Here is a 23,750-nt window from a genome sequence, read left to right on the forward strand (position 1 = left end):
AGGTGACTACTTAACGTTTTTCTACTTCTCAGATGCGAAGCAGAGATGTCAAAGCACAGCAGCACCTCTCTGCCACAATGAGAAATCCATGGGTCTACGAGAGGATCATAAGTTCAGGGCGCAATCCTATGCATGTTTAGACAGAAAAAAAGTCCTACAACGCTCAGCATGGCTGGCTGGGGAATACTGAGAGTTGCAGGACGTTTTCCTGCCTACACAAGCATAGGCTTGCGCTATAATTGTAGCTTTCAGGCTCCGTGTCGCCCCGCTGTTATGAGGATGACAGGAGCAGAGCGACGCCACTCTACCCTCGTCATCCCCAAGGCGGAAGCTCTGCATCGGAACTTAGAAAGGCTTTTTCCAGTGGAGGCTGGTGGCTCGGTGGGGCTCTGCATTTATATTATTTATTTATTTATTTATTTATTATTGCATTTATATCCCACCTTTTTTCCTCTTGCAAGGAACCCATGCTGGGGTGTAGTCAGAACGAGCTGGAACTCTAAAGGGGCTATCCAGGGTGCTGAACCCTAGCCCCGAACCAGCTTCAGCACTTTGAATAGCTCCGTTGGAATCCTGGCTAGTTCTGAAGCCCAGAGTGGGTGGGCAGCCCCACCGAAATCCGAGCCACCAGCCTCCACTGGTCTTTTCCGGCCTCGGTGCAGCAGGGAGGGGGAGGGAACGCCCGCTTCCGCTCCGACAGGGCCTGTTGCTCATGCGCTCCGGGGGAGGAAGCCGCCACAAAATGGAGGTGAGGCGCGCTGGGTTCCGCCTCGTTGGCGCATGCGCTTAAGCAGCGGTTACTCCCCGCGTGCGGCGCGCTCGGGCCGGCTCCGGGTTGCGGGTGGGGGAGATACCGGGGCGCGCGAGGGTCATGGAGGAGGGTCCGAGGCCGGCTTCCCCCTATGTCATCCGCGAGGGGGACTGGGCTGTTCTCAAGCGCGGAGAGGTCTTCAAGGCGGTCGCTGTAGTGAAGCGAAGGTGAGGCTCCGTTGCACCCAGAGCCTAGCTCTGCCCCTCTTCTGTTTCTCTAAAGGCACCAATCCGATGCATGTTTAGACAGAAAAAGCGCCCTTCAGCTCCCAGCATGCCCCAGCCAGGAGCATGCTGGGAGTTGTAGGACGCTTTTTGTGTCTACACATGCATAGGATTGCGCCCTAAGGCTGCAATCCTAGGCACGTTTACCTGGGAGTAAGGTCCATTGAATTCAATGGGACTTCCTTCCGCGTAGGACTGAGCTGCCAGCCTCCCTTTTGGGGAGGGTCGCTTGATGTGGTAGAGGAAATGTTTGCTGTTTCCATTGCGCCAAGTCAGGTAGCCCCATATCCTTCGTATACCCGTAATTGTTATCATGGACAATTGTTGTTATGATTGGCATTGTGTCGTCCTGCATCTGACCAAGTGTACCCGGTGGGCGAAGGCGTATGTGCCACGATACTTGCTTGTGTTTAAGCTGCCGCCAGCGAGATTCTTGTCATTCTTGCTGCAATGGGCTACTCATTCTGGAAAGCATCAATGTGCGTGGTGCTTTCGCGGAGTAAGGAACAAGAGGCGTTCCTGCCCGATGAGCTCGCAGCCCAAGATTTGACACAGGCAGTCGAGCAGCCTGCCCCAGCCTGGGGCCTTCCAGATATTTCGGGCTACAATTACCAGAGTTCCTGACTATTGGGCCATACTGGCTGGGACTGATGGGAGTTGAAGTCCAAAACATCTGGGGGGCACGAGGGTGGGGAAGGGTGCAAAAGAGAAAGAGGGAAGATGGAGGGGAGGGGGAATAGAGGGGGAAAGATGTGTTTAGTTCAGTTATCTGTGCTTAGGCTTAGTTTCAGTAGGGAACAGGGTTAAATTGGATTTTGTATTTAAATCAGATTTTGAAGTTTTCTTAAAACAATTAATAAAAAAGAGCCTAGGTCAAAGATATCATAATGAATACAAACTATACAACTTCTAATTACATTCTATGAATATGTTAACAGCGGTTTATGGAGATGGGAGATAACGTTATCAGCCCTATTCTGCACTGCAGGTGGTGTACAGAAGTGCACACACTCTCGCTTGCTCGGTCGAAGCCTTGCCTCTCTCTAAATGGAAAGATAGAGAAGGTCAGTGAATAGAGAATTTGGGAAGATGGAATAGATCTGAGCAAGAAGGAGGAGTCTGGATATAAATTTAAGGGATAGGGGAGGGAAATAGAAAGTGAAAGCAAAAGTGAACAGAACATATTCATGCAGCCCTGACTCCTGAGAAACCTCTGCTGCATGTGTCCTCCACTGTGTACCTACCTTCTAATGAAACCTACATCTCTGAATATATATTAAGGTTATATTAAACAATAATGTACTTCTATTGAAAAAAAGATGATTAAATAGAATCTTCATCACTAGTGAATTAAATTGTGATTTAGATCATTAAAATTAAGTCCTTCGGGGCGCAGTCCTATGCGGATAAGTTGACCACCTCCAAACATGGAGGCGGGCGACTGTCCAATGCAGGTGGGCGGAGCACGGAGGGGATCTTCTCCTCTGTGCTGCAGCCACCCTACATTTGCAGCTAAACAGCTGATTTTGGCTGTCTAGGTGGGGACATTGGAGTGGGAGGGGAGGAGGCCAGACAGCACATAGGAAGAATTGTAATGATGCTCCCGTGGTCTCCTCTCCTCCTTGCCCCCAGGAACACTCCCTTTTCGCCTGCTCCGCACTGCGCTTACGAGCATGGAGATGGGGACGAACCGCACTACCTATGAGGGGACAAGGGAGGGGAGTGAGGTTTCTGGAAACCAAACTTAGCGCTCTGGCTCCAAGCTTGGTTCCCAGAAACTGAAAAATCCTATGGCTGTCTAGACACTGTCTAGTGGCCATAGGATTGCTCCCTTAGAGAAGCAATTTAAATAATGATTTAAATCAAATTTAAATCAATTTGATTTAAATCATACTGACCTTGGTAGGGGATCGGAACTAAAGGGGGAAGCCAAAGATTCATGTTGCTGCTGCTCCATTGATGTACATGGTGTTTTACTGAGTTAAGTAAGCCAAAAACAAGGGAGGTCACTGCAAATGATTTTATAATCTAAAATTTGACACAGGAGAGGAGGACGGAGGGAAGGGTAAGAGGGGAAGTTACAAGTGAAACTCCCTTCTGAAGGAGGTTGGCCCCTTCCATATTTGTTTTAAGAGGGTTTTTAAGACTTTTTAAAAACTTCAACCAATGTAATTTCTCTCTGTCTTTAATGGTAATGTGATTTTACTGGCCTTATTGGAAATTGTATTATACTGCTGCTTTTAGTTAAGTTTTGGATATTTCAAATGCTTCTATGATATTAACAGTAAGCTGCCTTGAGAACTTTCATTTTGATAGGTGACACATACATTCTTAAATAAATGAAATAAGAGTGCTGATATCTTTCATGTACTAGTGGTCCCTTGCTTTAAATTGTCATGTTGTCCCATTCTGTTGCCTCAAACAAGATAGATCCACCACTATGCCATACTTTAGGGAAAGTCACAGAAAGATGAGTAAATGAGTGAAACAAGGACCAAGGCAAACATGGCAAAGAGCAATATTGCCCCCACATAGGAAGTTATCTCATTAGGCTGCAGAGCAGAGGGGGAGAAAAGAAGCAGGGCTATTTCATCATCTTTGCTGAGAGACCAGTTGCCTTTGCTTCTCCAGTTGTCATATAGTGGCAGCCATTCCATCAGGCAACCTGAAGTGTTTCGGTCCCAGCTGGTTATTATAAAAAGGTTGAACTGGTGCCTTTTTTCCCTCCTCCTGCCCCATCCATTTTTCCTTATATGCCATATCTTTTATATTATAAGTTTAAGGGCAGGGACTGTGTTACCGGTGATCTTTGTAAGCTGCTCTGAAAGCCCTTTTGGCTAAAGAGTGGGCTAAATAAATGTTCTTGAAACATGCACTTGATGTACCATTCACTTGATGTACCATTCGGTATACAAATAGATTTAGGGGGCAATCCTATGCATGTTTATAGAGAAAAAAGTTCTACAACTCCTAGCATTCCCCAGCCAGCATAGCATGCTGCCAAATAGTATGCACCCAAACACATCTTACAACAGTGCTGTAGCAATATTTTGATCTAAGATCTAAGAATGTAGGATATCACCAGCCTGAACCTATAAAGGTAGGCACATCTAGGACCATTGACATTTATGGGCTTAGGCCTATCTAAATCTACATAGGATTGGGCTGTGTGCTTAATTTCTAGAAGATTCTCTTCTTCAGAATCTGAGAACAAGGAAGATTAATTTTCTCACATAATATTGATTTTTATAAATGCCACTGGAGGGAGCAATCCTATGGCTGCTAGACAGCGGCTAGACGGCCATAGGATATCCTGTTTTCCGGGAACCAACCTCTCCCCACTTCTGTGCTGCCTCGGAGGCAGCACAGAACAGCCCCATCCTCCACAGTCGCAAGAGGAGCACGGAGTGGCCGAAAAGGGGTGTGTCTGGGGGCATTCTGGGCTGGGGAGGGCGGAAATGCTTGTACGACATATCCAATATGTCGTACAACAGCCGCCACACCTGCGGCTAGGCAGCTGCAATCGGCTGTCTAGCCAAAAATGCAGGGCAGGAGAAGCGCAGAGGGAAAGATCCCCTCTGTGCTTCTCCTGCCCTGCTTTGAATAGGCGGTTGCCTCCGAGTTCAGAGGTGGCCGCCTATCTGCATGGGATTGTGCCCTAAACCTTTTCATACAAAGCTGCACAGGGTCAGAGAGAAATGTGACTTTGTTTATACTCCTGTGCTCACACTTACTGCTATGTCTAGGTCAGTGTTCTACTTCCTAGTCTTTGTTCAGTTTTGTTCTTTCTCAAAATAATATAACTGTTCTCTTGTGAAAATGTGCTTCAGAGGCTCTAATTAAATATTAGAATTTTGTTTCTTATAACAGCAAGGAACTGTTAAACAAATTATCTGACTGAACCAGTACTGTTGATTCTTTCTTTCATGGCTTGTTCAACCACCTTGGAATCTTTGATACATGGGTTTAGTTGTAATGTATATACCTTTTTCTGAAGACTTCAAATAAGAGTTTAAAGATGCAGTCCTATACCCATTTAGCCTCATTATATTTAGTGGGACTTACTTCTGAGTAGTCATGGATAGGATTGCACTGTTTCTGTATCAACAGCTTGACCTTTCTTTTTCTTTCTCACCTGCTTTTCCATTTGGTTTTGTGACTTTGTATAACTCCTCATCATATCTCAGCATAGCCTAATTCAATATATTCTAGGACAGTATTCAGATAGTACTTCCATGGATGCACTGCTGTAAACCTTGGTTATTCTTCTGTTCTAATATGTTTTTGGTCTTGTTAAAAGATGTTCTCTGTGTAAGCATTGGCGGCATCATTACCTGAATTGGCCTTTAAGTAAATAAATAGATATATTTGCTTAGTGGCATATCCACCATCTCCTATTTTTTCTTCTGTCTTCTCCCCTCCCTATGTGACATCCATCACCAACATACTTATCCCTGGCTGCAGTACAGACTTATGGCAAATGTACATTGATGCCCTTGTAGGAGTAAAAGGCCAGGCTGACCTTTCCCTGGACCATTTATGACCATAAGAGCAATTACTTTCATATTTTGTTCAGTAGCTTGAGACTATTTCAGCTGGTATTTAACTTTGGCAAGTGATAAATGTTGCATGTAGCAATACTGATATTCCATGAAACATAGCTTTTCTCTCCCCACCACTTTTGTTAGCCTAATTTTTAACAGAAAGAATGGATTCTTAGTGGTGCTAACACCTAGTAGTAATAAAATGTTAGCAACTTTCACCCAAGGCACAACTGTAAATAATTAGTCTGTAGTTTCTCTATTAATTTTAGTGGAACTCGGACTCATACGTGTAGTAATTCCCCATCCAGCGGAAAAGGAGTTCAGCCTTTATTGACAATTTTATTAGAACCAAGACAAGGCTTCTTCTGATTCTTTAACAGCTATTAACAAACCGAATGGAAAGTGAAACTAAAGCAACTGCTTCACTTGTAAGGAGCCATATCAAAATTACTAAACTGTATACCTAAGAAAATGTTCCCAAAATGCCCACAACAGATATTCCTCACAATAAAACAGTAACTCTTTTACTTGCGTCTACTTGTTTTTTAATCTGGGCTTGAAGGTATTGCATTTCATGTCTACTTCTCCGTGGCTTTTGCAGGCTTTTGGAAGATAATGTTATGAGTGTTTGTCGCATTGCTGTTACATTTTTTCTTTCAGAAAAATTATTTTTGAAAAACAGTGGTTCTGCCTGGACAATGCCATTGGGCATATCTATGGAACAACTTTTGAAGTGACCAGTGGTGGGAGCCTTCAGCCAAAGAGGAAAGTGGAGGAGACTGCTGCAGGTAGGAGGCCACCAACAAATGGGAAATGTGCAGTTCCTTGGTGCTATAATTCTGGTACTTTTCCTGACCAAAGTGCAGCATATTTGGGGGTGGGGGCAGGGTAATCTCAGCCCTGCTAGAATTAAAAGTAAAGCATTCAGCCTAGGCCTTCTACTTTTGTCATATGTGTGTGTTGTATAGAGCCAGCAGTGGTCCAACTCTGTAATTGGGCAAAGAAGAGGGGAGGCACCAATCCACCAAATGTGTCAAGCTGGAAAAAGCCAGGAGGAAGGGTGCTAGTTGTCCAGTAATGGATGATTATCCTTTAGGAGGGTGTGTCTGGAGGGAATATCTGCTGAACGGTGGCACAGTTGTTTATGATGTCTGAGCAGATTTCCAGTCACTGGCCCTTCCTCAGAGGCAACTAAATGGCGTGGTTCAGATCATTATCTAAAGGTAAAGGTGTCCCCAACCAGTCGTGTCCGACTCTAGGGTGTGGTGCTCATCTCCATTTCTAAGCCGAAGAGCCAGCGCTGTCCAAAGACACTTCCGTGGTCATGTGGCCGGCATGACTGAACACCGAGGTGCACGGAACGCTGTTACCTTTCCCGCCGAAGCTGTACCTATTTATCTACTTGCAATTTCTTGCTTTCGAACTGCTAGGTTGGCAGAAGCTGGAACTGAAGACGGGAGCTCACCCCGTCACGCAGCACTCGGGTCTCGAACTGCTGTCCTGCCGACCTTCCAGTCTGCAGTTCAGCATCTTAACCGCTAAGCCACCGCGGCCCCATTCAGATCATTATACCATGGCTTAATAAGCTGTGATATAAATGAGCCTTTTCCCCATGCACGTAGCCTCTTTGCTCCTCCATTCATGCCGCAAGCAAGCCGGGAAACCTCTAACTATCTCTTCCTGTTTTGTCTGAACCTGCAAACTAAAGTTACCAGTTTTGGAACAAGTTAGGATATTAAAGGTTCTAGGAATAGTTCTTATGCAACTAGTATTCTCACATGTCGCCAGTAATTTTCCACAAATCTATACATGCTTTTTTCTAGAAATAAAAGAAGCAGGTACAGATAATCGTAATATTGTCGATGATGGAAAGTCTCAGAAACTGACTCATGATGATATAAAGGCTTTGAAGGATAAAGGCACTAAAGGGCAGGTAACTGACGTTCATCATTTCTGCATCTCTCCTATGACCATCACAGTTCTCACTGTACATTTTAAGATGGGCGTAGCATCTGATGGAATCTGAGCAGACTGTCACTATGTATCATGGTGTCACAAGGCACAGAGAGGAGACCAGAAATCACCTCTTTCAAAAATTCTGCATCTTCCCCATACTGATCACTGCTTCCTTTTTCTTAGAGACATGCTCTGAGAAGTATCTTGCTTGTCACTGTAACTGCATAAATAGAATTACTTCTAATGAAAATAAATTGGGCATGAGCCCCTTCCTCCTACATGTGCAACACTGAGCCAATAGGAACATAGGAAGCTGCCTTATCCCAGGTCAGACTATTTGTCCATTTTACCCAGTATTGTCTACTCTGACTGGCAGCAGTTTTCCAAGGGCTCCAGCAGAGCCCTTTCCCATGATCTGCTACCTGATCCTTTTTAAAGATGCCAGGGATTATGCCTGGAACCTTCTCTATGCAAAGTATGTCTTCTACCACAGAACTGTGGTTCCTCATTGGTCTAGCACAAGCTACCTGATCATATAAATGGAGAAGCAAGGGATTGAACCTGGAATCTTCTGCATGCAGAGTATGTCCTCTACCACAAACTTTGTGGTAGTGTGTGTGCTTTACCATTATCACATACAGTACAGCATATACTCTACCACTGAGCAAGGCTCCCATTCCCTTAGGCTCCCATCCCCCCCTCCCCACACACACACACACACACACACAGCTGGTTCTTGGTTGGTTGCAGGGCAGTGTGGCCATAACATGGAATTAAAGGCCTTCTTATGTATGATAGAAGAATCTAGTGCACCTACCCCAGCTTGGTGTCCTCCATGTGGTTTGGATGTCGGCTATCACTGGCCCCAGTAACCATGGCCAATGGTTAGGAATTCTGGGAGTTGTAGTCCAAAACATCTGGAGGCTACCAGATTGGAGAAGGCTGATTTAGTGGCTCTTCTCCTTGGGACTACGTGGTGCTCTCAGCTGGCACACAAATAGTCTGCCTGCTGGGAGCTTGGGGAAGAGCTCAGTCCCTCAATTGCTGTGCCTGTTTTGACTAGGTATTTGCTGAGTACATTTTTCCTCCAGGACAAGTATCTGCTACCAAAACCAAACCAGCAGGTTATCAACCAAAAAGACTCACTTTTGTTAGGCACTGCTTGCTTACTTTGCTTTTAAAGTGAAAAGTTTTTCCAGATAATTATAATGCAATAGAAAAAATGATTAAACATATTTCTCTTAAAGGAAATAGTTCAACAGCTGATAGAAAACAGCACCACATTTAGAGACAAGACAGAATTCGCCCAGGATAAATACATCAAGAAAAAGAAAAAAAAGTAAGTTGGCTTCTAGAAAGCAAAGGGAATATTCAGAGGCTCACAAATCATCATCTGTGCTTTCAACACAATCACTGTCCTTTGCTTACAGATACGAGGCAGTTATTACAATTGTCAAGCCATCAACACGAATTCTGTCAACAATGTATTATGCAAGAGAACCAGGAAAAATCAAGTAAGGCTTCATAATATTTCAGTTATATGGCAAACCTGGTGTGTGAAACCTTAGAACGTTCCCCTGAAATAACATAATATATGCGTTTCTGTGTGTTCGTGTTAAAAAAAATCATATGAGACTCTTATTTACTTGGGTATTGACAAAATTGTCCTCGTTTGCAGTAAGTAGGTTCTGCAAAACCAAGAGTAAATCTTGTTAAAGTCTATGCTGTGCTTCTGTTACACTGTTTTCTTGCAGTATTTTATTTGTTCTCTGTGTTGTTTATAGCTTGATTTAGCTGCTGGCTGAAGCAATCAGTCATACAAGACAATAGCATTTGTTGTATGTTGCTGGTTGCTTTTAAATTATAGAGTTGGAAGGACCAAAAAGCAATTTAGTCCAACTCTGTGCTATGAGGCAGGGCTGGCCATTCACCAGCTCCTGCACAGAGCAGGGTGGTTTGATCTTAAATTATAGAATAGTAGGGTTAGAAGGGGCATATAAGACCATAAAGTCCAACCCCCTGCTCAATGTAGGAATCTAAGTCAAAGAATACCTTACAGATGGCTGTCCAGCTTCATCTTGAATGCCTCCAGTGTGGGAGAGCCCACCACCTCCCTAGGTAATTGGTTCCATTGTTGTGTTGCTCTAACGGTCAGGAAGATTTCCTGATGTTCAGCCGGAATCTGGCTTCCTGTAACTTGAGCCCATTATTCCGTGTCCTGCACTCTGGGATGATCGAGAAGAGATCCTGGCCTTCCTCTCTGTGACAACTTTTCAAGTACTTGAAGAGTGCTATCATATCTCCCCTCGGTCTTCTCTTCTCAAGGCTAAACATGCCCAGTTCCTTCAGTCTCTCCTCATAGGGCTTGGTTTCCAGTCCACTGATCATCTTTGTTGCCCTCCTCTGAACCCTCTGCAGCTTGTCTGCATCCTTCTTAAAGTGTGGTGCCCAGAACTGGACACAGTATTCCAGATGAGGCCTACCCAGTGCTGAGTTGAGGGGAACTAGTACTTCACGTGATTTGGAAGCTATACTTCTATTAATGCAGCCCAAAAGAGCATTTGCCTTTTTTGCAGCCACATCACATTGTTGGCTCATATTCAGCTTGTTGTTGTTGCTCAGTCATTAAGTCGTGTCTGACTCTTCGTGACCCCATGGACCATAGCATGCCATGCCTTCCTGTCCTCCACTCTCTCCCGGAGTGTGCTCAAGTTCATATTCATTGCATCGGTGATGCTATCTAGCCATCTCATCCTTTGCCGTCCCCTTCTCCTTTTGCCGTCAATCTTTTCCAGCATCAGGGTCTTTTCCAGTGAATTTTCTCTTCGCATTAGGTGGCCAAAATATTTGAGCTTCAGCTTCAGTATCTGTCCTTCCAATGAGCAGTCAGGGTTGATTTCCTTTAGGATGGACTGATTTGACCTCCTTGCAGTCCAGGGGATCCGTAAGAGTCTTCTCCAGCACCACAGTTCGAAAGCATCAATTCTTCGGCGCTCAGCCTTCCTTATAGTCCAGCTCTCACAGCCGTACATTCCTACTGGGAAAACCATAGCTTTGATTAGACGGACCTTTGTCGGCAAGGTGATGTCTCTGCTTCTTACTATGCTGTCTAGGTTGGCCATAGCTTTCCTCCCAAGGAGCAAGCGTCTTTTAATTTCATGGCTACAGTCACCGTCTGCGGTGATCTTGGAGCCCAAGAAAATAAAATCTGTCACTGCTTCCATTTCTTCCCCTTCTATATGCGAGGAAGTGATGGGTCCAGATGCCATGATCTTAGTTTTCTTAATGCTGAGTTTCAAGCCAGCTTTTGCACTCTCCACTTTCACCCTCAACAAGAGGCTCTTTAGATCGTCTTTGCTTTCTGCCATTAGGGTGGTATCGTCTGCGTATCTGAGGTTGTTGTTAATTCTCCCGGCAATCTTAATTCCGACCTGTGATTCATCCAACCCAGCGTTTCTCATGATGTACTCTGCATAGAAGTTAAATAAGCAGGGCGACAATATGCAGCCTTGTTGTACTCCTTTCCCAATTTTGAACCAATTGGTTGTTCCATGTCCGGTTCTTACTGTTGCTTCTTGACGCTCGTACAGGTTTCTCAGGAGACAGGTAAGGTGCTCTGGTACTCCCATCTCTTTAAGAATTTGCCACAGTTTGTTGTGATCCACACAATCAAAGGCTTCAGTGTAGTCAATGAAGCAGAAATAGACGTTTTTCTGGAATTCTCTTGCTTTCTCCATGATCCAGCGAATGTTGGCGATTTGATCTCTAGTTCCTCTGCCTCTTCGAAACCCCGCTTGTACTTCCGGTAGTTCTCAGTTCACATACTGCTGAAGCCTAGCTTGCAGGATTTTGAGCATAACCTTGCTGGCATGTGAAATGAGCGCAATTGTACGGTAGTTTGAACACTCTTTGGCATTGCCCTTCTTTGGAATTGGAATGTAAACTGACCTTTTCTAGTCTTGTGGCCACTGTTGAGTGTTCCAAATTTGTTGGCATATTGAGTGCAGCACTTTAACAGCATCATCTTGTAGGATTTTAAATAGCTCAGCTAGAATACTGTCATCTCCGCTAGCTTTGTTGTTAGTAATGCTTCCTAAGGCCCACTTGACTTCACTGTCTAGGATGTCCAGCTCAAGTTCAGTGACTGCACTATCATGGCTATCAGGGACATTCAGATCTTTCCTGTATAGTTCTGTGTATTCTTTCCACCTCTTCTTAATCTCATCTGCTTCTGTTAAGTCCCTGCCTTTTTTGTCCTTTATCATGCCCATCTTGGCACAAAACATTCCCTTGAGATCTCCGATTTTCTTGAAGAGATCTCTAGTCTTTCCCATTCTATTGTTTTCCTCGATTTCTTTGCAGTGTTCATTTAAGAAGGCCTTCTTGTCTTTCCTTGCTATTCTCTGGAACTCTGCATTCAGTTGGGTATATCTTCCCCTTTCTCCCTTGCTTTTCACTTCCCGTCCTTCCTCAGCTACTTGTAAAGCCTCATCAGACAGCCACTTTGCTTTCTTGCATTTCTTTTTCTTTGGGATGGATTTAGTTGCTCCCTCCTGAACAGTGTTATAGATCTCTGTCCATAGTTCCTCAGGCGCTCTATCAGGTCTAATCCCTTAAATCTATTCCTCACCTCCACTGTATATTCATAAGGGATATGATTTAGGTCATACCTGAATGGTTTAGTGGTTTTCCCTACGTTCTACAATTCCAAGATCCTTCTCGCTTGTAGTATTGTTGAGCCAAGTATCCCCCATCTTGTAACTGTGCATTTGGTTTCTTTTTCCTAGGTGCAGAACTTGGCATTTATCCCTATTAAATTTCATTCTGTTGTTTTCTGCCCAGCACTCCAGCCTGTCAAGATCACTTTGAATTCTGTTTCTGTCTTCCAGGGTATTAGCTATCCTGCCCAATTTTGTGTCATCTGCAAATTTGATCAGCATTCCCTGCACCTCCTCCTCCTCGTCATTAATAAAAATGTTGAAGAGCACTGGGCCCAGGACTGAGCCCTGCGGTACCCCACTTGTTACCTCTCTCCAGTTGGAGAAGATCCCATTGATAAGCGCTCTTTGAGTCTGATCCTGTAGCCAACAGTGGATCCACCGGATCGTTGTTTCATCTAGTCCACTTTGAGCTAGTTTGCTCATCAGGATATCATGGGGCACTTTGTCGAAAGCTTTGCTGAAGTTGAGGTATATTATGTCCACAGCATTCCCACAGTCCACAAGGGAGGTTACTTGATCAAAAAATGAGATCAGATTCATCTGGCAGGATTTGTTCTTGATAAATCCATGTTAGATTCGAGTAATCACTGCATTGTTTTCAAGGTGCTTACAGATGGATTGCTTTATAATCTGCTCCAGAATTTTCCCAGGGATTGATGTCAGACTGACTGGTCTGTAGTTCCCAGGTTCCTCCTTTTTGCCCTGTTTGAAGATAGGGACAACATTAGCCCTCCTCCAGTCATCTGGCACTTCCCCCGTCCTCCATGATTTCTCAAAGATAATAGACAGTGGCTCTGAGAGTTCTTCTGCCAGTTCTTTTATTACTCTTGGGTGCAGTTCATTTGACCCTGGAGATTTGAACTCATTCAACGTAATTAGGTGTTCCTTGACCATATGCCTATCGATCTCAAGCTGCAATCCTGCCCCTTCAGCCTGTACTTCGCCTTTGCCAGGGGGGTCATAGACCCTCTTTTGGGAGAAGACTGAGCCAAAGTAGGAATTGAGCACCTCTGCCTTTTCCTTGTCATCTGTTATCATTTTTCCATCCTTATTTAATAGCTGAACCACCGTTTCATTCCTCTGCCTTTTACTATGCACGTAGCTGAAGAAAGCTTTCTTGTTGCTTTTAGCATCCCTCACTAACCTCAGCTCGTTCTCAGCTTTAGCCTTCCTGACGCCATCCCTGCACTTCTGTGCTACCTGCCTGCATTCTTCCTTTGTTGCTTGGCCTTCCTTCCTTTCTGTTCCTCCTGTTCTTTTTGAACAATCATTGACATAATTCCGTGAGAAAACCAATTTACATCAGTGACTTAAATAAAGTCTTCTGTTTGGTAGCTCACATTAGCAATGTATTAGTTTGTAACCAAAGCATGAAGCATTGTATACTACCATGGAGCATAATCCAGTGGAGCATAAGCCTTTGGTCATGCCTTCTGCACTGAATATATATCTGCTTAGATGCAGTGGAGCGGGGGTTGTGGAAACATCAAACATACAGCCCCCTCGGGCTGATAGAACTAGCTGCATGGTTCTTTGGATCCTAACTTTAGCCTACAAATAAAGGATCTTGCATATAGTGCTATGTATACAAAGAGAACCAAGCAGAAAGCCATTAATTTCTCCTTCCATGCTGCATGGCAATTGGCATTTGTAAATGAGAGGAGTGTCAAAAGCAGTTTGTGATCTGACATGCAGGAGTGGGTCAGCTGGTCAGTGATAAAAAGTCAAATTCCGGTAGGCTAATACAAGTTGTGCCGGCTTTAGCAGACCTTTGGTCCAAGGAGCTTTCCAAGAAGCAAAAGTAGACAGCCACTGGACAGAAATGTTTCTCCTGAGGCTTAATTACTGGGAGCAAGACCTTTAAGCTAAGATATGCCATTGTTTTCGGTAATTTGGCCCTGTCCCTTTTGCCTTCGGACCCACCCACCACTGGGATGCAGCGGCCGAAAGCTTCTCCAAAATTGAATTTGGCCCTTGGGCTGAAAGAGATTCTGCACCCCTGGTCTAGGGTCTGAGGGCTGTTGATACACCCACAGGGATTCCTTCCTCATGGAAGGACGTGCACAGAGATTTCAGATGTTAAAGGTAAAACTTGGTATGCTCTGTTCAGAGAGCTTCATCTTTGAGAATCAGTACAATATTTGTAATGTCACCTGATGCATTCTTGCAACAGTTTGTGTAGATCCAGTGACCAAATTCGTAGATTCTGGAATTCCTATCAAGCTAATGCTTTCTTACTTGGTCAGCTAGAGTATAATGTAGTCTTCCCCAACGTAGCACCCTCCAGATCTTTTGGACTGCGATGCCCGTCAGCCCCAGCCAACATAGCCAGTGGATAGGGATGATGATGGGAGTTGTAGTCCAAAATGTCTGGAGGGCACCACATTGACGAAGGCTGACGTAAGGCTATGTCAACAACAGGTAACCTTTACACTGTAAAAGGACAGGCAATGTTAGAAGCCGGTAGACTTTACATTTCAAAAGGACAGGCTGATATTAAAAATGATCCATATGACTCATGACACAGAAGACTGGGTTAAGAATCAAAGGTTTCATGTTGAAGTATTTAATGCTTATTTGTCTTCTTGTTTCTGGAGGCTTAGGCAATATTACTACCATGTTTACTCTGCAATCATCTGTACTAGGCACTAAGATTCTTAGCATTATGAAAAGAAGCCACATCTCTCTCACAGTCCTCAGCAACCACATATAGTGTTCCTATATCTTTAAAGTCTAATATTTTGTCAGTATTTCCTTACCTGCAATGAACTATAGCCAGGAGTCTGTATTTCTAATAAATATCATTTATTGCATTCCTTAAAATTTTAAAAGTTGTCACACTGAGCATAAAATAGATCTTTGTTTTTCTAGCTATTTGAGATACGATACTCTAGCCCAAATGTTGACCTTGGGAAATGTCCATGCTGGCAGCAAGATGATCGTAATGGAAACCTGTGCAGGATTGGTGCTGGGTGCTATAATGGAGCGAATGGGAGGTAAGAAAAGCAGAGTTCATGGTGTGCAGAGCTTGGTTTCTTTGGGAATGGTAGTGTGAACATTTAAATAGTAATATTTCTATGGTAGCATATGTACTTGACCTTTTAAAAATATGATCTTTAATCTTATGTTTAAGGAGTTTATGCTGGGAAAGCACTTCCACAAACAAGGTATTTGTAACAAAATGGAAAGCCCCCAAAGGAGTATACCAATAAGAAGCCACCAAGAACACTCCTTTCCCCTTCTCCTTCCCCCCGCCCCAATTTTATTTTGTTTCACAACCAGTTTAAGATGTGGGTGAGGAGGGGAGGGGACTGGGGAGGCCAGCTTATGAGGAATCCTCCAGGCTCCTTCCCTTCCGCTCCTAGACAGATGGAAAAGTCCGTCTAGCCAAAATGCAGATTGCCTCCACGCTCCTCCTGCTCTGCATAGGATACTCATCAGCCTCCAAGTTTGGAGGCTGATGGGCATCCCAATAGACTGCACCCTTATTTAGACTGTCACAATGTAGTTGTGTAAGTCTAGATGCTTGCTATGTTGACTTCCATCCATGATTGCAGGTTATGGATCCATTATTCAAATGTATCCAGGAGGAGGACCTGTTAGAGCAGCCACAAGCTGTTTTGGATTTCCGGAATCATTTTTCCACACCCTTTATGAGTTCCCTCTCAGCAAAGTGGACAGTGTTCTCTCTGGAACACTGTCTTTAAAGACACTGCCTTCGGAGTCTGAAGAGAATGTGCCAGTGGTGGATGACAGTAATGGGTCAGTGGGTGACAAGCAACTTTCCATACAAGAAGTGGATATGGAATGTAGCACTGATATAGCTATGGAGAGCAATCAACCTGAAGAACAAGAAATAGTGGACATTCCAACCGAGGTTGAAGCATTTGACGATAAAGCAAAGGGAACGGTAAGATGCTACTAACTTCTTAAACGCTCTAATCAGGGAAACATCATTTAAGAACCAAGCCAAGTGTTTTTGTTTGAGTTTTATTTATTTTATTTATTTGAAAGTTTTCATACTCCACCCTCAGCTTTGGAACTTCCATGGTGTCTTACAATTTCTCAAAATCTACCTCAGAGGCACCTTTCGGCTTCAATTACTAGCGACATGGTTACTTAGTTAAGTAGGTGTGTTCACAGTTGATGTCAATTGTCATGGCCTTTTGATAGAACTGAAAAGTTCTCCAGTAACCTGTTGAGGAGTTTATTCACACTTTTAGTATTTAGTTTATTCACACTTTTAGTATTTAGGATCGCTAGGTTTACCAACAGCAGCAGAGTAATGATGTATTGTGGCAAGCCGTGTTATAGTTGCCTGTTATAGTTTACTGACTTTAAGTCAGCTGTCAATCATAGTTTAAAGCAGGGGTGGGCAACCTTGAAGGTTCGGGGGGTTTCATTGCCCCCTGGAACCCTGTGGGGTCCACACCCTGCTGTTACTGCAAGAGGCCACATGGCCAAAATCCCAGTGATTCTTCTTGGAAGCAAGGTGTGTGTGCCTTGTTTCCTAGCAGAATTGGGCTCCCTGCAGTCTGCCAAACATCTGTTTGACGGGCTCTGAGGAGTCCAATTGCGATGGTGACCAGGTCACAAAATCAGTCCAGTGTCAGGGTAATGGATATGGCCCGGGAGCTATGTGTTGCCCATACCTGGTCTAAAGCTTTTTTTGAGATAATTTTTATTATTTTAAAAACAAAACACAACACAACAACAACAGAATCACAACAACAATACACATACACTAAAATATCTCTTAAGATTGTAAGATATCTACCTTTGGCTCCCCTTACACAACAAATGCTTATTATTATTCTCTAGTTCTTATCTTAGTTGTATATCATACATTGAGTTCACAGACATTATCTCCTTTCTCCTAATTTTAACAACAGAAAAAAGAGAATCAACCATCTCAAAGTTCAAAATCCACATACATAGATATCATTTTTCTCTATCTCTTGTACAAATTCTATAAAAGGTTTCCAATCTAACATAAATTTAGTTGTTGACCCTCCTGGTCTAAAGCTTTTATGTGCTAACATAACAGGTGTTGGAATGTAAGGAAGCTCCGCTCCTCTGCCTTTAATGACACTAAGGGTGCAATCCTATGCATGTTTAAACAGAAAAAGTCCTTCATTTCCTAGCATGCACCAGATGGCAACTAAAGTTTTTAGGAGGTGGTCTAGTTTCATACACCGTAATGTAAAGCACTGTAATCTTAGTGACAAGATATGCACATTTGGCGGTTCAGTGAGGGTGATCCTAATGAAAATCCCTGGAAGGCATCTTACTTTTCCAAAAGGACTATTCTACGTTCTGTGAATAGTCCTTTAAACGGTGCTTTAAATTTAACGAGCTTTGAAACTGAAGGTCAAAGCATCCTGCAGATGATTTGTCTACTCTGTACTTAGATCAAGTTGTGTGAAAAGAGACTTCTTTAGAAGCCCATGGTTCTACTCAAACCACTTTAAACCTCAAAAATAATGTTTTTCTCAGCCATGTGACAAGCAAAAGAAGCAAGAGGAGAGGAGGAAAAGGTTAATAGAGACTGCTGCCTTGTTGAAAGACAAAAATGCTGATGGGTGAGTTTTACAAAGATGGGCAACTGAACATTGCCAGAAGTGTCTTATTTTGTTATCAGTTACTTTCAAATATAATTTGCCATTTTGTGGAAGGAGGTCACTAAATAGTTTAGGGTTTGCTTAATCACAAGTTTAGGGATAACATTAATCTCTTCCTGGTTATCCTTTTTCATCAGTCTGTTAAATATCTATTCTAGATCAAAAGCTAAGGGGCCAAAATATTAGCGGCACTTAAAGATTGGAAACTTGAGTTTCATAGCAGTTATTCCTATTACACAGGGAGTTACCAACATGTAAATCGTACTAAATGGCTTAGCCTATCCATTGTATTATAGTAAAACTCACTGGGCAGTGTGCAACACTACTGCTCTGCTTAAGCTGTTGATGTACTGCTAGCATAAGCGACTTCTAGCGGTACGCCAATAGCGTAATCTGGCAGGACAGGTTTCCCTTGTAAGATAGGAGTAGGCAACCTGGTGCCCTCTGGATTTTTTGGACTGTAACTCCCATTAAGCCCAGCCAGCATAGCCAGTGGTCCAGAATTTTGGGAGTTGTAGTCCAGACCATCCGGAGGGCATTAGGTTGTATGTCCCTGCTTTAAGACAACAGCTTGGAACTTAACATACGTTAACTTGAGGAAGTTCATCTGCGCTTCTGAAAAGCCTCTCTAGAATGCGTGTGGGTGGTCCTGATCCCACATTGCTCAGAGAGACTTTTCAGGAGGTGGCAATGGAGAGGAAACATTTTCCGTCCATGAACTTCCTTGAGTTAACTTATCTTAGGATCCAAGCTATTGTTACATTACTATCTTTCCTTATTTCAATACCACTTGCACAGCCAAAGGCTATCAGATTTTTTTTTTTATGTTTTAGGAAACTCAGCTAACCTGTGTATAACTTTCTGTTGCAGTTTAATCGTAGCCAGTCGATTTCATCCATCACCTTTATTACTCTCATTACTAGAATTTGTTGCTTCCTCGAGGCCTTTTGTTGTCTACTGCCAATATAAAGAGGTGAATCCAATACCTTATCTTTTTTTACTATCTTTCTAAATATTTCAATAAGTTCATTGAACCAAATTTTCTTCTCTTAGCCTTTATTGGAATGCTACGCAAAACTAAGAGAGAAAGGCGGTGTCATTAATCTGAAACTTTCTGAAACATGGTTACGAAACTATCAGGTAAGAATTGCAAAACACAACAAGCTCATATGGGAAAACGTTAATTAAAAAATTGCATGTGCTCCCCGTCCTGCAGTCTCTCAGCTTTAACACAGATAAAATACCAAAACCACCACTATCAGAAATGGAATGCTACTTTTTAAAGTAATAAAATGCTTAACTAGATAATGCTCATCTACCTTGTTCTGTTTCATTAAGTAATTGCGGTACGAATACAAACACTGACATCTCATTCTAAGCAAGCAGATATGTGTTGTTGTCCAATAAATAAATCTCAATACTTCACTGGCTCCTTTGCATTGAGAAACTTCCTGTCATCTATAAAGAACTGTTATAGAGGAGTTTTATTCTGTGGAATGCTTTAAATCATAGCAGAGGACAAATACAACAATAGATAGGACCAGTGGATATGCCACAGTGGCAAATGTGGGTTAATTAACCCACGGTTTGCTGGGATGCGCACTGTGCACGAGCCACTTCCACGTTCTGTAAACAACTTACAAATGCCCTAGGTTTGTGAGGGTGACATCTGAATCTGGACATGGTGGTTTGTTTATGTGTTAAACAATTGAAAGTAATCTAACAACAAATTGTAAGTTGTGTGTCCCTGCAAATTTGCTGCTGTGATGTGTGAACCAGCTCATAATGATTTAGTGGCTGAGTTCAACTTACTTGCTTAAAGTATCTTGATTTTAAAGCATGGTCCCTACATGATGTTTACTAGAAATTAGAGGATTATAATGAATATATTCATTATTATAATGAATTTAATAAGATGACTAATATTATATTTTGTCAGCCGGAAACCTAAAATATCATTTAAAAAATCTTCTGTCCTGATCTCTTTCTGTGCATTTTTAAGCTGTTTATGCTGTAAACAAAGAGTTGTAAACAAATGCAATTTTGAGGGTCAGACTTTCTTGGAGCTGTTCAGGAGTATCAATATTTAGGGTGACAATGAAATCCTATTCCAAAAAGGTATTTTAAAAAGCTTTGGCATCTATATTGTCAAGTTTGTAGAATTTGAGAATGCTTAAATGCTATTTCTGCTATGTGTGGCAGATATAGATGTTGCAGAGATTGGTTGGTCAATCCTGACAGCTTTTATAGCTTTTGTAAATAGAGCACTCAGACCTTTAAAGCTATATGCAAGCTTAAAAGTTTGTTAATTGTAGACAGAAGACTTCTGAAGATCAAATACAACTATTAGTACTACTGTACATCAAAAGTCACCTCTGGGAAGAAACTGGGAAGGGCTACAGCTTAGCAGTAGAGTTCCTGTTTTGCAAGCAGAAGCTCCCAAGTTCTTCCCTGGGTATATCTTCTTAAAAAGGATCTCGGATATCTTGAGAGTTGAAATTACTGGAGTATATGTACCAATGTTCTGGCTGTGCAAGGATGACTTTATGTATTCATATAGTCATAAGTGTAGTTGCTGAATGGAAAAATCTGTACGGATTGATGGTGTTCCTCAAATGATCTTGACTATTTAATGAAACTTCTGTGACATGGTTTTACTGATCTGGTTTGCACGTAACGACAGTTCATGGTTTGTCGTGGGTGGGAGCAGGTGAGTGTGCTGCCTCCCAGCCACTCGCCACTTCCATTATGCATCCAGTTTAGTAAACAACCAGGAATGCCCGGTTCCTGGGTTGGTCAGCATAACGTGTGAACCCAGAACTCTAGGGGTTTGAGTGATAAACAACCTAGAGTTTTAACTCATGGTTTGTTATTGAGTTAAAACTGTTGTTTCCCCCTCAGCAAACCAAGGTTCCAGGTTTGCACGTCACACTGAACAGGATAGACACACTGAATAAGGTGTTCCTGAGTTGTTTTCTAAACCAGATGCAAAGCCATGGTTTGCATCTGGTTTAGATCAACTCATGGTTGATCATCACATGCGAACTGGGTCACTGTGACGAATCTGTCAGACTTTTGTTGCAGTGATGAGTTGTTGTTGTTGTTGTTGTTGTTGTTTTTACAACTACGGGTGTCGTACTATGTAGTATAAATGCACTTCTGAATCCTTTTAGAACTTTGGGACCCATTAAACTTTCAGAATAAGTGTGCTGTTGCTGCTTAAATGATGCCACATAATCATGATGTGTGTCACTTATTTTTTGTAAAGGTCTTGCCAGATCGAAGTCATCCAAAACTGATGATGAGTGGTGGTGGTGGATATCTACTGACCGGCATCACTGTTCTAAATGAGAGCATTCAAACAGACGATGACTCAGAACAGAAGGTCAATGAGCCAACATCTAAAAAACGTAAACTTCAAGAACACCGCTGACACATGAAGAAGCTGTTTTGCTTAGGACACAAACGATCCTTGTGTTCTATTGCTAACTGTATTTAAGAGCACAGAAGTGTGTCTTGCAGTTGCCACCAGCAACAGGTGTATTGCAGAGAAAGGCTATCCATTTAAATGAAACTGCAGAGAAGACCTGCTGGTAGAATCCTCTGCTGTCATAACCAACCCAGACTCCAATAGTGCCATAGCTTCAAAAATGTATTCTAACCTTCTTGTATGAAAGAGTTCAGGGTATAGCACTTAAAAAACACTCTTCCTGGAGTTGTTACAGAAATTGACTGAAACTCCAGTCCTATTCTGTTCCTGTGTTCAAAATACTTTTGAATTCAAATCACATGTTTATACCAACTCATATCTAATCTCACTGCAGCTTCTCATGGTTAAAAATGTTGTCCTACCTGCCTCTGATTCCAGTTCAGGATCCTGAAATTAGGTGATTTTACTAAGTGAAACGGATGTTACAAGTTCATGCAATTTCATTACTGTTGGGAAAAACAGGACTGTTGATGTATATTGTATATTTTACCGCTTCTAAATATGAAAACAAAGGAACATCAGGTGTATGTTTGTAAATTTTAAAATACTAATAGTTCAGTTACTTTTTTTAAATAAAAGCTGATTTCCATCTTTCCTTTTTTAAAATGTGACAACTTTATATTCTTATGTAGGGTTTATGATAATTTGTAAATCTGCATTTCAATAAATTACAAGGGTTTTTTTTGTAATACAAGAGATTATTTTTCTTCTGGGCATGAAAATATGGAAATGTGGAATTGTATCCAGTGGTGTCGTTCCGTCACTGGAGGGGAGCCACTGGCAGAACGGATTTCCCTTTCCCTGCGCAGCCCTCCAAATCTGCTCCAGAGGTTTGTTGAACACTCTGGGCCACATTTGGGGTGCGCATGGAGGGCTGTAGTGGAGAGGAGAGGATAGGGAAGTCTCATTGCGTGAGTGGACTTCCACTCAAATGGAATGCCATGAAGGTATTTCACCAGTTGTGTACCCATATGAAGGATCAGGACAGTAGATAATAAAAGATGGAGGTGGATGCCTGCCTTTCAGTGAAATGTTTGAGTTTAAATTAAGTATGAAACAAGTGATTATTCTTCATGTGTATCACAACGGTAATTTATATCTGGGTACAGATTTCCTTTTAGGAAAGTGCTTATTGCTACTGCTTATGAATTTCTTTATCCTACCTCTTTAAATTGGCTGTGGGAACTCAGCACCTGACTTCTTGGAAACTGAGAACTCTTCCTCACTCCATCTGGTCATCTGCATATTCAGATTAATCCAACCACATTGGCTATTCCAAGGCTGCCTGCTCTAAGCAATGGCTACAGACGCAGATCTAGCATTGGATGGTACTATTTTCACAGTGAGAGAGCCTTTGGACAACGGATCAGTCATGGTTTTAACCAGGCCACAACAGCAGTCGCTCACTCTTGATTTCCGCCTTCACTGTTGCTGTCACTGTTTCAAATGCAGTCACAGGTCTGGTATGGGAAGGGGAGCAGATGGTCTTACTCCAGCCTAGATGGTCCAAGAGAGGTATATGATCTTGCAGCCTATTGGGTGATCAGAATTGTACTGAACATTTGGGAAGCTGTGATGGCTGAGAGAAGGAGGAAGGAAGCTCTCCTTTCCTCCCTTTGCAGCAACTCACAGAGAAACTGTCAGCTCAGTTGGCCCAGGAACTCGCCTCCTCTGGCAGGTTAGCACCATTTTGGTTCTGAAAATAGACGAAGCTTTGGTCCCCCATATGCATTTTCTGCAGCATTACTTGGTGGGAATGGAAGATCAGTTGCCCCCAACATGCTGTTTTCTCCCCAGCAAGTTTTCAGAGGCCTCAGGCTGCTATGTATGGTGGTAGTTAAGTGATATGTTTTTTGAGGCCTTCAATAATATTTTATCTATACAGAATCTCCATATTTGTCCAAACACAGAACCCAATAGTTGCTGTAATATGTGGCTTGCCTGAGATTGCCTGCAGCTAATTTCAGGGTCACTGTTGAAGGAAAACTTGGAAATGGTTCAGGAAGCACCACAGAAATTGGAACACATCTGCAGCGGTCAGAGGCTCTGACTTCAATGTCCTGCTTCTCCCCGACTTTCAAAGGCTACCGATCCGTGCCCCTATACAGTTTTCTCCTTCCTACAGCCAATTTTGCCCCATTCTTTATTGATTTCCACTTTGGGAGAGAAAATTTACATTTTTAAAGAATATGAAGGTTTGAATTAGAACAAACAAGGTATATTGTTTGTTCTAATTGTGTGTGTATATATAATATGGGTGTATATATAGGTGCATATATATGGGAGAGTATGTGTGTGTACTTGTTCGTATTATTTATGATGAGCAAAGAATTTGTATCTTCCTGCCCCAGCATATATGTCCCCTGTGTGTTAGAAAATGAAA

At 42.7% G+C, this 23,750-nt stretch overlaps 1 protein-coding gene across 1 annotated transcript; it reads left to right on the plus strand.

The window, feature by feature from the left end:
- Positions 1–721: 721 nt before the first annotated feature.
- On the plus strand, positions 722–22,059 carry TRMT6 (tRNA methyltransferase 6 non-catalytic subunit). Its single transcript, XM_084825318.1, has 11 exons — positions 722–978; positions 6,240–6,367; positions 7,403–7,512; positions 8,783–8,874; positions 8,966–9,049; positions 15,128–15,252; positions 15,814–16,166; positions 17,753–17,838; positions 18,748–18,850; positions 18,931–19,017; positions 21,146–22,059. The coding sequence occupies exons 1-11, from the start codon at positions 872–874 to the stop codon at positions 21,308–21,310; spliced, it is 1,440 nt and encodes a 479-aa protein (XP_084681444.1). The 5' UTR covers positions 722–871; the 3' UTR covers positions 21,311–22,059.
- The last annotated feature ends 1,691 nt before the right edge of the window (positions 22,060–23,750 follow it).

This window comes from Heloderma suspectum, chromosome 1 (genome assembly GCF_057233095.1).
Source record: "Heloderma suspectum isolate Gila_16-S chromosome 1, 16-S_ref, whole genome shotgun sequence".
Taxonomy (NCBI): Eukaryota; Metazoa; Chordata; class Lepidosauria; order Squamata; family Helodermatidae; genus Heloderma; species Heloderma suspectum.

Excerpts from the sequence above, each read along its gene's own strand:
- TRMT6 (XM_084825318.1), top strand. The coding sequence starts at position 872 with ATGGAGGAGGGTCCGAGGCCGGCTTCCCCCTATGTCATCCGCGAGGGG. Across the intron at positions 7,513-8,782 it reads ATAAAGGCACTAAAGGGCAG|GAAATAGTTCAACAGCTGAT; the intron begins GTAACTGACGTT and ends TTTCTCTTAAAG. Across the intron at positions 17,839-18,747 it reads AAAGACAAAAATGCTGATGG|TTTAATCGTAGCCAGTCGAT; the intron begins GTGAGTTTTACA and ends TTTCTGTTGCAG.